Genomic DNA, 15495 nt, shown 5'->3' on the forward strand with positions numbered 1-15495 from the left:
AAAACTGTTAATATCCTGTTTTAAGCAGTGCAATATATAATATATAATAATACAATACAATATATAATAATTACCTCACTTTGACCCTGTCAAAGTCAACATTTAACTGTGTACAAAATCGTTCAAGTTTATTTCATTTACTTTTGAAATGCAATACATATATACAAGATAACACTTGGATCACATTAAAAAAAAAAAATCACAGGTATAAAATGCAGTCTTAGTAATATCTCATGTGGGGCAACTACATATACAATATGTTCAAGCATAAACTCCTGATCTCTCCTTTGGTCTTCCTTTACGTTGAGCAACCGCAGCAGAGTACTTCATCATATGGTCCGCTGTAACTGTGGAAAAGAGAAAATATTTATCATTAACTTTACAGAAAATGTCTTCAAGTTCTTTTGGACACTTTTACTGTCCAAAATGACTACACACTCACTGTGAGCTTGTGTTTCAATGTCTCGGTCAAGAGTACTTCAACATGTGGACAGAAGGAACCAGTAGAGCTTCAGGTGCATAAAATGAAGGAAGGAAACCAACTTCAAAACATGCTACACCAATGCAAAACTGAGGTCGCCAGATAGCCTCGAACCAAGTTCTGTGTATGGGGAATTGATTACTCATCCACTATAGGCTTAAAAGACATGTGTAACTGTCTCTTTGTAACCAAAAATGAATAAGCAGCTATACTGCTTCCTTCTTCTATTGCTTTTTGCTGTCTTAACCTCCAGCAGCTCATTTTTAGACCTCTGTTTGCAACTTACTGACACTCCAACTAAAGCTAATAAGGAACCACCACAGTGTACGCAAAGTACAAAGTACAAGCACATCAGAAATACCTCACACAGAACAGATGAAAAACCGCTTGTGTCGTATAAACATGTCTTTAATGCCAAAGCAAGTGCTTTTCCAAATGACACCTAATTAACCTCAGCATGCATGGCCTCTCAGTTTAAAAGCATCTAATGGTACTTTGAAGCTGGGAGGGCTAAGGAAAAAAAAACAAAACAGTGCAGCTGGATTCCAGCTAGAGATGCACTGGAATGTTTTTAAGGCCAATATTTTCCTGTCTGCATTAGCTGATATGGTTAATTAATTTTAATGAGTCAAAACACAAATGACTGTGCAGAAGAAGTAAGGCTTTGCAGACATGCCTTGTTATTGAAACATAAATTCTGAAGCTAATTTGACAGTTGTATTGATATAGATGTTGCTTTTTAACTCCAACAATCCTCAGGCCCTTAGGGAGAAAAAAGGCAATCAAAGTGTGACTTACTCTATGATGGTGCAGACAGAGCAGCAGAGGCTGGAGCAGCTGGAGCACTGTCGGGTACAGGAGGAACACACTGGACGGTCACACTGGGAGCACGGTGCCCTGGACCCCTGACTCTTCTGACACACACAGCAGCCTGCAGGAGCCGCTGGTGCACCTAAACACAGAGCACACATCCATACACAGTGGATAAGCATTTAGCAAAGCACTCGAGTTACAAAAAAGTAACCAAACTGACCATCCAAATCTGTGACAACCCTGACATCTACTGGTGAAAAGCATAAACTGAACTAACTTCTTGCTTTTGGCCTGGAGCACAGTGATGTCTTGTATTCTGGGTCTGTCCCATTTACAAAAAGCTACTCTGATTTCAGCTGAGAAATTCTTTCTTCTGTCAATTTTGAAAGGAAAAAAAAAATCCATGTGTGCCGTGCAGCCCTCGGTATCAAATCATCTATTTGTGCCAATTGTTTAACAAGAATTTTTCAAGAGATTCTTGTCACTTGGCAAAGTCACAAAGTGCCATGTGGCCACATAATATGTATATATTTGATTTAGTTTCCTATGAATTACTTTACCAAGTGATCTCCTCAATGCCCAGTATAGACAGGAGAAACCATTACAGTGACAGGTAATTCTTTCATTGTGCATTTGACAATGTGAGTATTCTATTAATAGACTTTAAAAATATGAGCCCATCCTTTAATCACTAGTAAATATATCACATTGACTAGACTAGGACAAAGAAAAAAAAAGTTTGCAGCTTGGATATGGCATTCACATCAACATAATAAATGGAAGCTGTGTGAGTATAATTATGATAATCTTACTCCACTGTTTTCCATAATATATTAAAGGACAACTTGTACTCAAATCTCTGGTGTAATTACATTTTTTCTCATTTAATTTATCCACTTTGTCAGCTGCTTGAGGGCAAGTACAACCTCTATATGGTTTATAAACTACTTTCACAAGGTTGTATGTTCATGAGGATCCTACTTTTGGTTTTTGCGAGGTCTTACTGCAGAGTGTGCTTCAGGCACTCCAGAGGAGCCACTTGCTTTCATAAGTTAGGTTAGCATACTTTGGAGGACCCCTCTACTTCACTGGGATGCAGCTCACGTCAGTCACTTCACTACTGCGCTTTCATCAGCAGATGTCACTGTTCCACCATATTTGGACTTTATTTACTCTTGTAGTGTCAATCCCACTGAGCTTTCCCTGTGTCTGTTTTCTGTGTTACCAAAGATTGTGGACGTTGCCCAGTGAGTGCCGGTGTGCGTTTGAGTGTGTGTGTGCGTTTTACAGGAAACTCCTGCACTGCCAGACCTTGCAGAAGACAAGTAGTAGTAGGAACTATATGAACAAATGGTTGGAAGGCTACTTTGATCACATACATGGTAACTAGTGGATTACAAACATGATGAAGTTCTTATTGTTTTGACACATCAGAACTGATTTTTCATGCTGCCCTTCAGTGTTGTCATTTCTGGATGTGTCGTTGTGTTTTGCTCAAAATATAAGGAGGACTGTGGCCATCCTTTCACCCGCCTCATCAGTTCAGGCTCACCTTGAGCGGCGTTAGTTCTCGTCAGTCTGCCGTCATGTCCGATCAGTGTCTGTCCTCTCAGCAGTGTCTGACTGCAGGCAGGTGTCTCAGCTTGTGCATTTGGCTGACGGTCTGTGCACTTCTCCTCTCCGGTCCATATTTTGCCCATCACAGCCTTAGCACCATTAAAAAGCAAGTTCTTCGTCTTTTCTGTGAAGAGGAAAAGATCCACTTGTGAGTGAAATTGCACGTGACTAACTGCTGCAGCTGACCGCCCTGGGGTACTAAGGAAGGCGATGTTTACGGCACATTAAAGCCAGTCGGATTGTACTGTGGCTGTATTGTGATAGTTCAGAGGCCATACGGCAGTAATAACAAGCAGACCGTTCAACAGTCGACACACTTTAGAGTCAAAAGGCCAAACTAACCAGAGGACATGGCTTGTTCACAACGAGTCGTTTTATGAACATGAACAAATGCAACAAAACTGATTGATACAACTGTTTTAAATGTATATTTAAGAGATTTGTTTACAGCCAACGCCCGCTGGACAGGCGAGGCCAACAAGCACTGACGCAGCTAACACTACTAAGCAGCGATATATCCGCTAAAATGCACTTACCGTAGATTTCTTGCCTGTACTTGTTCCCAAACACACCGTAATTGTTCAGTTCATGTTGTCCGATGTGTATTTTGTACTGGGAGGAGAAGGTTTCAGGAAAAGGACAAGTTCTTTTCGGCATTTTGACGACTGAGAAAGTCCCACCACGCTCCAACACTCTTCCAATCTTGTTTGTTGCGGGAAAAACGCGAAGGAGGCGGCAAGGAGCCAATCAGACACATGCTTTATTGTCATGTGAAATCTTAGAGCCAATCCAACAACCGATCTGCTGTCACGTGATTTTTTGGCTCGCCATTAAACCTCGCCAACATTATGCTGCCTTCAGGGGCCGTGGTGAAGTTTTAAATTTTAGATTTTTAAGTTCAGAAACCATTAGGTGCACGGGCACGCACTCTTTTATATTGATTTTGAATTAATTAGATTTTTTTTTTCATCTGATTAAATGACTTACAGTAATGACCAACACATTCTCTGGACACAGTGTATGGTTTATATACTATTGCATCAACTGATCGCATTTACTTTGTAGACAAGCTGGGCTACAGAAATTAACACTGAGATGAATGATCTACAGAGTGCCCACCATGGATCTATCAACTTTTATTTGAAACATTTCTGCTGGTTTAATTGGTGACACAGCTATAGATTGACATTTGTGGTAATAATTGTAATAATACAAGAACAAGAGTTTCTGGCTGCACCAAAACAGCTGTAGCCAACACTGCTCAAAGGCTACATAGATGTTTTGTTTATTAACTAATTTTAGGTGATGAAAAGATGCCACTTGTGCCACATCGTCTGTACTTCCATCAAGGGGAGGTCAAGATTTCCTTTTAGAACATTTGGATCATGCACTCCCTGGACTTTCCAACACCGACCCACTTGACTAAAAAGAGAGAAAGAGATAAAGAGAAAGATTAGAGACTACATAAGTCATAACCAGGGATGTGTCTAATAAGTGAAACAGTACCACCTACTTTGGTTTCCGGGCAAGTGCTGGCAACAGTTTTCAGCATTTTTTTTTTTTTTTTTTTTAACATGAATTCACGTTTGATGGTTATTTTGTGTGAAACGTACTGGGAACTCCAATGTGGTTCTCGATGAAGCGGATGTAGTTTTGTGCCTTGGCTGGGAGGTCGCTCCACTTCCTGGCTGCAGACGTGTCCGTCTTCCAACCGGGGAAGGTCTCATACTCAACCTCCACTTTGTGCAAAACGTCCATGTTAGCTGTGATTAAAAGAAATCAGTTATTACCAATCTTTAAATCAGTGTTGGGTCTTCATAGCCACTCCCACTCAATATAGGCATATGGGTTTTGTGAGTCTTATACTACATGTTTTCTTCTGTTAATTACCTGGGAAATGGGGAATTCTTTTTCCATTGAGTTTGTAGGCCACTCCAACTTTAATTTCATCCAGCACATCCAGAATGTCAAGTTTTGTCAAAGCAATGCTGCAGGGAAAGTAACATGTCATTGGTAAACTGTTTAACGTGCTGGTTTTCATTCTGTAATGGTGCATTCCTGTGGGGTAAATGTGCTTCAGTATTAAAAAACTAGAACAACCACAAAACAACCACAAAATGATTTCCTTAAAGCTCTCGAGCCACTCACGCTGTAAAGCCATTAATCATATGAGCGTATCTGACGATGACGAGATCCAACCAGCCACAACGCCGCTTCCTTCCTGTGGTTACGCCCACCTCGTGCCCCCTCGTCTGCAGCAGCTCTCCTACTGCCTAAAGACAACCAGAAAAAAACAACATCCTCACCTGTGACTTTATTATTCATGAACTTGAATTATGTCAGGCATTTAATAAAATCCTACAGGAGCCTAAAAATAAACAGTCACTTGCTATATAAACAGTGAGTACAATAAAACATCACATTGGCTGGGAGATAAAGTTTTGACTTCTTGACCTATGTCTGTGACTAGTAACATAACTCCTGCTCACACAGTAAATATATCCTGAACCCGTTACTCTGGCCCTAAATTTATCCCTGTGAACATGTGACCTGCATGAGAGGTAAAGAGCGTTTGAACCCGTCTCTCACAAAATTTGACAGCTGCACTCGGCCAGCAGACACGAACCTTCCCCTCCTCTCCCCTCCCGTCTGTCAGCCCTGCTGCCTGTGTGTCAGCCCCATGATCACAAACAAACTGCACATGTCCAGCTCAGTATCAGTGAGTTACATAACACGTCATGTGTTTTTCCTTCATACAATGAGACAACCAATGTGTGGCTTATATGTCTTAATATTCCACTTACGTTGAGTTGTTCTGTGGGGAACGCTCCGATCCCTACCCTGGTGGTGTACGCCTTTGCTACACCAAACACATCGCCAATATTCAGAGGAGGGATGCCCAGACCGGTGCATGCCCCACCTACGGTGCAGTTTGATGATGTCACAAAAGGATAAGTGCCTAAAGGGAAAAATTAAAAGTGGCATTATAGCGACGACTCCTTCCCAGATCCACCAATTCCATTTTATTGCTGCCCACCCTACCAAAGTCAATGTCAAGCAGAGCAGCATTGGCCCCTTCAACCAGAATTTTCTTTGGAGGTCCGTGAAGAGCTTCGTACATGTAGTAGACCCCGTCTCTCACCATTGGCCGCAATCTCTCAGCATATTCCTGCAGGAAAAACATGAAAACGGAGACAAGCTCTGTTTTATTGTTGGAGGAAATGATGATAAATCATCACTTGATTGCCAGTTTCACTAACGTCTACCTTGAGTTTTTTCAGTTGGTCCTCAACATCAACTGTCAAGGATGGATACATGGACTGATACTGGTGGACAAGGTTCTTGAATCTGTAAGAAAAAGGAAATCATGAATCATGTCACCACACTGTGTATGATGGTACTGTAACCTTATTTTCCATTTTCCTATCATCTCTACCTGGTGGAGAAGTCCTTAAAGTCGCCAAGGAGGTCACATACACGAAGGCCAGTGCGAGATGCTTTGCTAGAATATGCAGGTCCAATGCCCTTCTTGGTTGTCCCAATGCTGTCATTGTAAAACAGGGGAATTATTGTAGGTTTGTGATGAAAATACACTTGTGCATTGTTATGTTTTGGGAAAAAATGTGGACGATCTGACTCATTCTAAACCCTCTCATAGTCTCCTTGCCTTCCCTACCCTTACTTCTTTCCTTCTTGTGCTTGTCTTTCAGTTTCCTGTAAGCCATCGACAACCTGGTGGAAATCAAACACTGCAGAGAGACGGCAAATGAATCAATGAAACACAACTTTTGCAAACTTTGAATACACTAAACCTCTACAAAATGCACATACCAATGTGAGCTCTGTCTGAGACAATTAGTCTCTTCTCCCAGCCTTTCAGACCTGGTCAGAGAAAGGAAATCATATCTATATGAATCTAAATTTACATCAGTGCAAATTATGTGTAAAGTGTATGTTTTCCTTAATAATACCTTTCTTGTCATTTTTATCACCTTCCTCAAACAGGCCAGGTAGATGTATGACCACTCCATTACCTGCAAGAACAAAGGAAGAGTTGTAGGTTAATAGTTTTAATGATGTTCTCTCTAAATAGGCTAAATATCAGAGCCCTTACCAATGAGTGATGTGCTTTTGGGGTTGATGATTCCACTTGGGAGAAGGTGGAAGTCATACTCCTTTCCATCCACTACCACTGTGTGTCCTGCGTTGTTGCCTCCCTATAAATAAAAGCGGGATACATACTATGACGATGTGATACTGTCATTGTGTTTTGATGACAATATATTCAAATACAGCGTGATGTTAACACTCAGGACCCCCATGGATGTTTCCATGTTTCATCTTATTTTACATGAGACGGCGATAAGCCACCCCCTTCCCAAGTCACCAAGCTTTCCCCAGCACCTATTTTAACAGACTTGGCTGGTGGTGGTGGATCCTCAGCTCTGCGTCCACCCCCCCACCCCCCGGGTGAGACCTGGCCTTCTCACATATCCAGCCACCCTGAGAATGTGACCTCGCTCTCAGCCCAGTGGGTGGGGCTCTCAAGCCTCCAGGACACAGGGTGCTAGTCCTGTCAGAGGAGTGACTACAACACACCACAGCCAACTGTTGGCAGGTTTCACTGTGTGTGTGTCACTGTGTGACCTCTGAATTCTGACCAGCGGGTTATGCAAGTGGACAGAACCTGACCTGCCTGGGGGTTGTTTTTTTTGTTTTTTTGTTTTTTTTTTATTGTGAACTTAATGCAGTCTGTCCCTCTATAATCTCTTTGTGATGAGTTTGTGATCAGGCAGAGCAACTTTACATCAAGTTTAGAGGCGGTTACAAGAATTTACAGAGCATTCAGACTTGTATGTTGTACTTATTGATACTAAAATGATGATGACATTTGGCATTGTACCTGCAAAACGTTTTCTCATTCCACCATTTAAATCCATGACAGCACATTACATAAGCTCAGTATGGCTTATTGTAACAGTCAGAAAGCTTTCGCATTTGATACATACGCGCCTCTGTTAACTATTCCCCAAATCACAGAGGTACAAGTGTTTTCTCTCTGAACACCTGTTGCGCTCTACCAGGCCGTCAGTAACTGACAGGTTCCACTGAAAGGTTATGAATTCATACAGGGAAAAAAAAAAAATGTCATTCAACAATAACACGAGGACACGCCCCCACACGAACGCTTAGCTGAAATCCAAACATTTACCTGACATCTGCAGACAACGTCAGCTTCGGTCGCCAATAAATCGACGACTTTCCCTTTGCCCTCGTCTCCCCACTGAGCACCGAGCACCACCGTCACTTTGTTCCCCGAATCGCTGCGAGATCGCTTCTGTCCGGCCGCGGCGGGCTGATTCGTGTTTTTGTGGTCTTTAGCCGACCAGCTGAGCGACATGATGGTGGCGGTGTTGGCGTTGGAGGTGGTGGTGATGGCTCTAGTCTGTCTGTCTCAAGAAGACTAAACTGTCTTCAAGAGTGGCATTGCCATATCTGTAACTTCATAGCCGGTGATGTCAGAGCCAGACGCACAGGAGTGCGTCGCAGTGCTCAGGCGAGTTGTCTCCAAGGCTGCTGAAGCACTGAGAAAAGAGCCTGTAGACAACAGTCTCAGGGATGTATGAGTGTATATTCACCTATATAAAGCCCGTTATCACATTTACTGTATGTCGGCTGCATTGACAGGGCTTTTCTGACTGGATTTGTTGCTGTGCTGATTGAAAACAAACAACTGGACAGTAAATTCATTTTTATTAAAATATACCTCACATTAAAAGTTACAATCCATCACAGGCTTTCCTTATACTTCCCGTTAGAGATCATTTGAATAATATATAAAGAAATTAAGACATTATTCAGAGCGATTTGATTTTGATGTGTTACATTAAATATCTTGCACCAAACACTGCATCTTTCTCTCTAAAGGTGCTGAAATGCAAATGGAGCTCATGATAACAAAAACACATCCAATGCATATAACAACGATACAAAACATACAAAGCAATATTCAACTTTTTTTGTTTTTTAGAATAGTTCTGAATCAAAACCACTTCATATACACAAAAAACTACAATTCATTTACATAAAGTGACTGTTTACATCCATGCTGTGATAATCCCAGCCTGAGATGTTTTTGCTCTTCTTGGTCTGGAAAACACAAATCATTGCAAGAGGAAGACTTCTGCATCCCCCCCCCCCCCCTCCCCTTCGAAGGAGTCGATATTCATGTAGTCTCACAAAATGAAATAAAATATACTGCAGTCCTTCCAGTTCACAGCTCCATCAACATTTTCTTTTCCCTCTTGATTTCCTTTTTCTGGACTCACCTATGGAAACAAAGGCTAAAATGAATGGATGGAATCAAAATATGTGAAAATAAAATACTTTAATAGCTTTAAAATCATTATATTTACAGCTAGATTAAACTGTTGGCAGAGAAATGTATTCACACCGGTCTTTGGCGTGCAAACATGACTACATCTGCTTTAAAGTTTTTTTTTTTGTTATAAAAACATTTTTAATGTGTTTGAAACACATATAGTATACTTCACCAAAGTCAGATTAACAAAGCACACTTTTACAGGAAGCACACATGAAAGTGTGTTGTTAGAAGATTAAAAACAGTCCCAGTTGCAGATTTAGGGAATGGACAAAAAAATATGGAAGGAGAAGACACAGAACTGACAGCTTTTATGAAATAACTCAAGTCCACGATGACGTCACAAACTGCGAGGCCGTCTGAGATCAGAACACTGTGATGTTAGATTATTTGATCATTGATTAAAGGAGATTTGCAAAACAATATTTTTAGGATGACCCCCCCCCCTCCCCAGATTTGATGGACATTAGAATCACCTCAAGACACGTGCATTGGGTCAAGACTTTGGCTTGATAACCAATTGAATTGGAAGAAGTGTTAAAGAGAGAGCGAGTGTTAAAAGCTGGACAACACAGACAAATGGAATCAAGATCCCAGTTAGATCAACAAATGGCGTGTTATTTGTGACAAAGCTTCGACGGTGATTGAGTTCATTAGGATGATGGTCCTGCTTTAACAGTTTGCCATCCCGTCGATTTGACCTACCTCACTGCAACACACAGCCTTTTTTATGTTTAGTGTGTCCTTTCCCACTGTTACCTTGTGTTTCAGAGAGTCAAAAATGGAAAACAGAGCATTCAAAAAAAAGCTGACCATAGATTGAAATCCATTCAGTATTAAATCTGCAAATCAAGTGCTACAACACTGCATCCATACTCTTTAATTTAAAAAAGAAGAAGCATGTAATCATGCAAAACACTTAAGAACATACGCTAAAATAGCCTATACATAAAATATAAAACGCAAAATGCAATAAAAACAAAACGAATAAAGATTTCCCTTTAAGACACGTCAAAAGACTAGCATTCCAAACATGCTGTTTATTGAAGTGAGTGGATAGGTTACCTTGGTTACTCTTCTTTTTATTTCGTTTAAAGAAGCTCTGTTGTTTCTTTAGTTCGGGCTTTAGGGGTGGAGGCAGTGCTTCGGATGCTGATGGCAGATCTTCTGGTTCCAGTCCATCTATGACGTCACATCCCTCGATGGCCTCGCCGAGTGCGATCACTTTGCTTTTAGGGTCCGAATGCTCGATGTGACTGACGACCTCGTCTTTGCCAGCATGTTCTTGCAGTAATGGGTTCTCGCTCTTCTCCACCCTTCTCCTGTCCTACAGTCTCTGCTAAATGGCTTATTTTATCACTAGTTTCACCTTTCCCATCTCCCACTATATTGCTTTCCCTGCTCTGTGTCACATTAATGTCTGTGTTAGGTAAAGGACATTCCTTGATCTCAACATTCACACTAATGTCCACCGGTTGCTCAGGCATCAGCTTCTCAGGTTCCAGGCTGGAAGTGCCATCTAACATGGCCTCTAGCAGGTCAGAATCTGAGAAGGAGGATGGGGTGAGGACGCTGGTCTCGGTCGAATCTAACGAAAAACCATTCGTAGTGGGACATGGCTGATGTTCCCCTTCAACCTGAGGCTGAGGTGGTGTCGCATCTGGGCATGGGGCTGCAGGATTCTCCGGGTGCTTCTGCAGCGACGCAGGTCTTTCTGGGGGTGCCTGCGTCGTTATGGCTGGCTCTCCTGGGGGTGTGCTGGGAGGTGCAGCTGGCCCGTCTGTCACTGCACTCTGTGGCACTGGCGGAGCCTCTTCTGACAGGCTGATGAAACCGTTCACTTCGCCTGCGCTGGCCTGGCGACCCTCTGTCTGAGGTTTGGTGGGAGCGGAAATGGTGGCTGCTTCTGCGGCTTCTTCGTCTACAGGCTTCACACTTGATCCTGAAGGGGAGAAGTGGGCAGCATTGATGTGGAAGACACACATTAAGGGGGTTATTATTTCTGAAATGCGATATTTTTACGTGTCGCAGGAAAGCATGACAGTAAAAAGCTCTGCATGTAAACAAAGGCTTATGTAGCTCGATAAAGCAGCAAAGCGAGGGAGCTAGCTTAGCGAGGTGTGAGCGCTTTTAAAGTACAAATAAAAGAGCCTAGATAAAGCAGCAAAGCTGTGTTGTAGCTCGCAGTTAAGTGGTTCAGGAGCGGAGCTGGGATCTGCGGATGGGGGCCACAGTCTCTTGTCCTTACCAGGCGGGCAGGTATCTCTATGCTTTTCACTAGAAGGGAGGCTTTCCGAATCGCACCTGGGCCTGGTCTTTCTTAGGCTGAAACCTTTCCTGATATCTGCTAGGAGGTGGTCAATGATGCAGCCGTCGTTCTGTGGCAGAGCCCCTTTCTTGACTGGTAAGGGAAGGGTTAAAAAAAAAGGGAGATTAAACACACGCCATTCAAATTTCATCTTGCTGATGAACTTCTAGTACAGTGAAAAAACAGAAGGCTGTTCACAACTTACTTATTTTTCCATTCTCTCCCTTCTGTCTCTTGGATTCTTCTTCTGCCAGCTGCTTCTTCCTCTTCTCAGCCTTAGCTGCCTGCTCTTTCCTCATTTTGTTTTCCTGTTATCATGACAGAGACAATGTCACTCACTGCCAAGTACAACATGTACATAGCAATTTGCCTTTGTATCATTTGGGCAGGGAAATATTAACATCTTCCAGTTGTTCACAGGGTAATGATACCCGTCATCCAAAGACAACAACACCCCCATATACAAGGGGAAGACGTGACAATGCAGTAAATATACAGCATAGTCAAAATGACTAACACTGACAAAGTATCCTCCCTGACCTTCAGTGCCTTGATGAAAAGTTGTCGGAAAGTCTTCATGGTTCCAAAGAGTTCCTCCAGTGACAGCTGATTAGCATCCTCACACAAGTAGACAGCCAGCTCACTCCTCTGCTTGTCAATCTCAGTGAACCTTTTGCTTAAAGCTTGACACGCCTCCAGACTTCCCTGGAAAGGAGGGGGAAAAAAAGACATTTTGGAAGTGGATCCAGCTGCCCAACGCATTATCAAGTAACTGGCTGTATCTGTTGGCAAAGCAGAGACTATCGTCTTACCTCCAGAACTTTTTCGTATTGCTCCTTCACCTCCTCCACGGAGTTGGAGACTTTCTTGGCTGTATCATTCAGTCGTTTCAGTAAGGCACTGGCTTCTGACTGAACAGAGTCCAGATTAACTCTGAGGACAGAGTGGAAAACCTTTTGTTATGCGCCTATTACAGATTGTGAAATACTTGGGCTCGAGCAGACGTGAAAGCTTTCTGTACCCTGCTGCTTTTTCACAAATCTCTATATCGTCCGGCAGGGCCAACAGCTCTGGGTGGTTCACCTCTGCTTCCTTTAGAAAACAAGCCACACAGCGGGGTAATTAAACAGGTTCATGACTGAGGTGTGAAAAAAAAAAGTTCCTGCAGCTGTGAATTAGTTTGCGTACCTCCAGGATGTGATGAAGCAGCGTTATGCGGCTCTTGTTAGCCTTGGTCTCTGTGAGCTTGAGCAGAGAGCTGATTTTGAACCCCTGCGCGTTCCCTGTGTGACTTCCCTGGAAGTAGGCAGACGATTAAAAATGCAAGCTCTGTCTAAATGTCAGCTTAAGTAATAGGCAATTTAAGTAAAATATAAATGAGAGAAGGAGGTTCTTACGTAGTTCAGAAAATTTCCCACGTCGAGGATGAGCCTGCAGAAACTGGGCATGAGCTCGCTCGCTCTGACAGCTGAGGAAATAGTTACCTAAGGTTCATTTAACTGTAGATTAGAAATTCATCGAAAGAAATTAGCTGAAGACCTTCAGTTTACTTACACTGGCAGGCCTCCTCTATGAGCTTGACTTTGGGTTTGAGCATGTCGAGCACTGATGAAGTCTCCTCACACAGCAACATGCATTCAATCCTCAACTGATAACTGCAGAGATGAGAGAGAGAGAGAGTGAAGTTAGCACAAAGCCAAGTATGGCAGCATAACCTGGACTGGGAATATTGTGTGTGCAGCATGCACATAATTAATAAACAAGAACTTGAGATAGAAGTTACCATGACACTGTGAGCAGAGAGGTGTAGAAGCGGTCAACATTCGCCAACTTGTCTTTTTCGCCTTGGAAAGACTTTAAATTTTCAATCTACATTAAAAGGAATGAGGCAGTGAATCAGACATGCAATGTCATTTTTAATTGCATCCTTACTTGGTAGATAAGTGTACATCGACTTTTATAGTAATGAATGCATAATTGTTACTTGAACGCACCTCATGCTTCTCTGGTAGGAGCTTCAGAAGCTGTTTTAGAACCTCTACATCAAACCTACTTCGGTCCCCATTTTGAATCATGGCAACAAAGTCCTCATTGGTGCTGGACAGAGAAAAATAAAAATACTGAGCTGTAAAATAGCCCAAAATATGTTCAATAAAAGGTCTAAATAATGTGTAGTATCTCACCATTTGAACTGCTTCAGAAATATGTTCAGATTCAAGTTTTTCTTTGGATCAATGAATGTAATCTGTTGGAAAAAACAGAGGAGGTAGGGAGGCATATTGATTATTCAGCTTTGATAATCAGCCGTGTTTGTTGTGAGTGCTGCAGCTCCGAGGAGCAGCGTCGAGTGTTGACCAAGCACACCTCTTTAGGCTCCTTCTTGACAGGAGCAGCTGCCCCCTTGTCTTTGTGCTCGGTCACTGGGAGACAGAACAGCTGCTCGATACTGCTGTAGTCCGGCTCCCGAGGAGGAGGCTCTTTCTGAACCGAGGCCCACATGGAGTGACCATCTGCGTGTGTGCGGAGGAAGAAAGTAAACCTGTCATGAGCTCATGTGGCCGCATTTTGTATTAACACCCCGCCATGACTGAAACTCATTTGAAAGTGATGTTCCCTCAAAACCCAGGGGAATCCTGTGCAACACCCACATTAAACAGCACCCAATTATGAAATAGCGGTGAGTTTAACTTGCAGATGGAGAGCTGTTTCTATAATATTGTTCTCTTTAAACAAATAAAATGGCCTGATTGATTTTTGATGGATTGATTTTTTACTTTTTGGCATACATCAAAGTCAGCTTGACACTTGGAATTAGACTCAGCCGGGAGCATATTCCAAAAATTATTCGAGCCTTGACAAGAATGTTTTCTCCACTCACCCGTCACGGCACGGACTTTCTGCCAGTTGAGCTTTTTCATTCTCAGGGTGGGACATCGGTTTGTATTTGGGGGTGCACTGCACCCCAGGGACTGGCTACTCTGAGCCACTATCATGCCTGGGGGAGGAGGAGGTGGAGGTGGCATGCCGGGTAAGGGAGGTGGTGGTGGTGGTCCGCCAAAATCTCCAGGTAGCGGGGGTGGAGGAGGAATGCCCGGACCGCCGGGCAGAGGTGGTGGCGGTGGTGGTGGAGGACATGGCACGCCAGGTAGGGGAGGAGGTGGTGGAGGTCCACCAAAGCCTCCAGGTAGTGGAGGTGGTGGAGGAGGAGGAGGTGGTGGGGGCCCAGCTATGCTGGGGGGTAGAGGAGGTGGTGGGGGTGGGGGTGGAGGAGAGGCACAGAGTGACTTCTGGGAGGACGCTGCGCTTTGGTCCGTTGTATCTTTGTCCAGATCAGTCTGCACAGCCTTATCTGCTCTGACTATCAGCCCGTCCACTTCGTGATGACCTTCGTAGCTCCTGCGTTTGGAGAACAACAGCCGATGCATGATTTTCTCACATGACTCCATCTGAGCTGAAACAAAAAACCAGACACACACACACACACAAATACACCAATGAACCCCATTTCAAGCTACTTCTTTCATTACAACAAAAGCTTTCAGCCATCCTGCAGCCTCTCTATTGCTGTGATCTATTTTCCTAGATAATCACTCTCCCTCACACATTAATCACAGAGGAGGCCATTAGCTAGCCATTAGCCTCTTCAGGGTGTTGACCTATGGTAAATGTACTGTTGCTATGGTGCTGACTCACAGTCCTGGGCCAGCAGTACGGCTCTGTTAGTGATGGCCTCCAGGGCCAGCCAGATATCGGAGCGGTTCGGGCCCAGCACCAACAACGTCTGCAGGATGGACAGAAGCTGGAGAGAGGCCGGGGAGCTGCTCACCTGCACTCACAAGAACACATGCATATGGACAAATCATTAATCAGAGATTTAATAAAAGATATAGAGAC

General features: G+C 43.2%; 3 protein-coding genes across 4 annotated transcripts; all 3 read right to left on the reverse strand.

Annotated features, from left to right (window-relative positions):
• Positions 1-111: 111 nt before the first annotated feature.
• On the reverse strand, positions 112-3650 carry siva1 (SIVA1, apoptosis-inducing factor). Of its 2 annotated transcripts, none has more exons than XM_018690263.2 (4): positions 3448-3641; positions 2847-3035; positions 1280-1433; positions 112-347 (listed from the first exon to the last, which is right to left on the reverse strand). In XM_018690263.2, the coding sequence occupies exons 1-4, from the start codon at positions 3566-3568 to the stop codon at positions 299-301; spliced, it is 513 nt and encodes a 170-aa protein (XP_018545779.1). In that variant the 5' UTR covers positions 3569-3641; the 3' UTR covers positions 112-298. The 2 variants fall into 2 exon arrangements, with proteins under 2 accessions (XP_018545779.1, XP_050934154.1); XM_051078197.1 differs by having other exon boundaries at positions 304-509; positions 3448-3650.
• A 382-nt stretch (positions 3651-4032) lies between these two features.
• Positions 4033-8426, reverse strand: adss1 (adenylosuccinate synthase 1). Its single transcript, XM_018690261.2, has 13 exons — positions 8124-8426; positions 7026-7128; positions 6883-6945; positions 6743-6793; positions 6594-6660; positions 6348-6455; positions 6178-6259; positions 5954-6080; positions 5716-5870; positions 5060-5184; positions 4802-4899; positions 4525-4674; positions 4033-4333 (listed from the first exon to the last, which is right to left on the reverse strand). The coding sequence occupies exons 1-13, from the start codon at positions 8310-8312 to the stop codon at positions 4281-4283; spliced, it is 1371 nt and encodes a 456-aa protein (XP_018545777.1). The 5' UTR covers positions 8313-8426; the 3' UTR covers positions 4033-4280.
• Positions 8427-8648: 222 nt separating this feature from the next.
• LOC108892596 (inverted formin-2-like) lies at positions 8649-15411 on the reverse strand. The gene is given in 17 exon segments (XM_018690250.2): positions 8649-9240; positions 9999-10569; positions 10571-11235; positions 11542-11694; positions 11807-11909; positions 12142-12306; positions 12414-12534; positions 12623-12693; positions 12790-12897; positions 12999-13069; positions 13156-13256; positions 13385-13470; positions 13596-13698; positions 13785-13846; positions 13966-14111; positions 14480-15047; positions 15295-15411. Coding segments are annotated over 15 exon segments (2880 nt in total). The 5' UTR covers positions 15295-15411; the 3' UTR covers positions 8649-9240; positions 9999-10212.
• Positions 15412-15495: the final 84 nt, after the last annotated feature.

The sequence above is a fragment of the Lates calcarifer genome, linkage group LG19 (genome assembly GCF_001640805.2).
Source record: "Lates calcarifer isolate ASB-BC8 linkage group LG19, TLL_Latcal_v3, whole genome shotgun sequence".
Taxonomy (NCBI): Eukaryota; Metazoa; Chordata; class Actinopteri; family Centropomidae; genus Lates; species Lates calcarifer.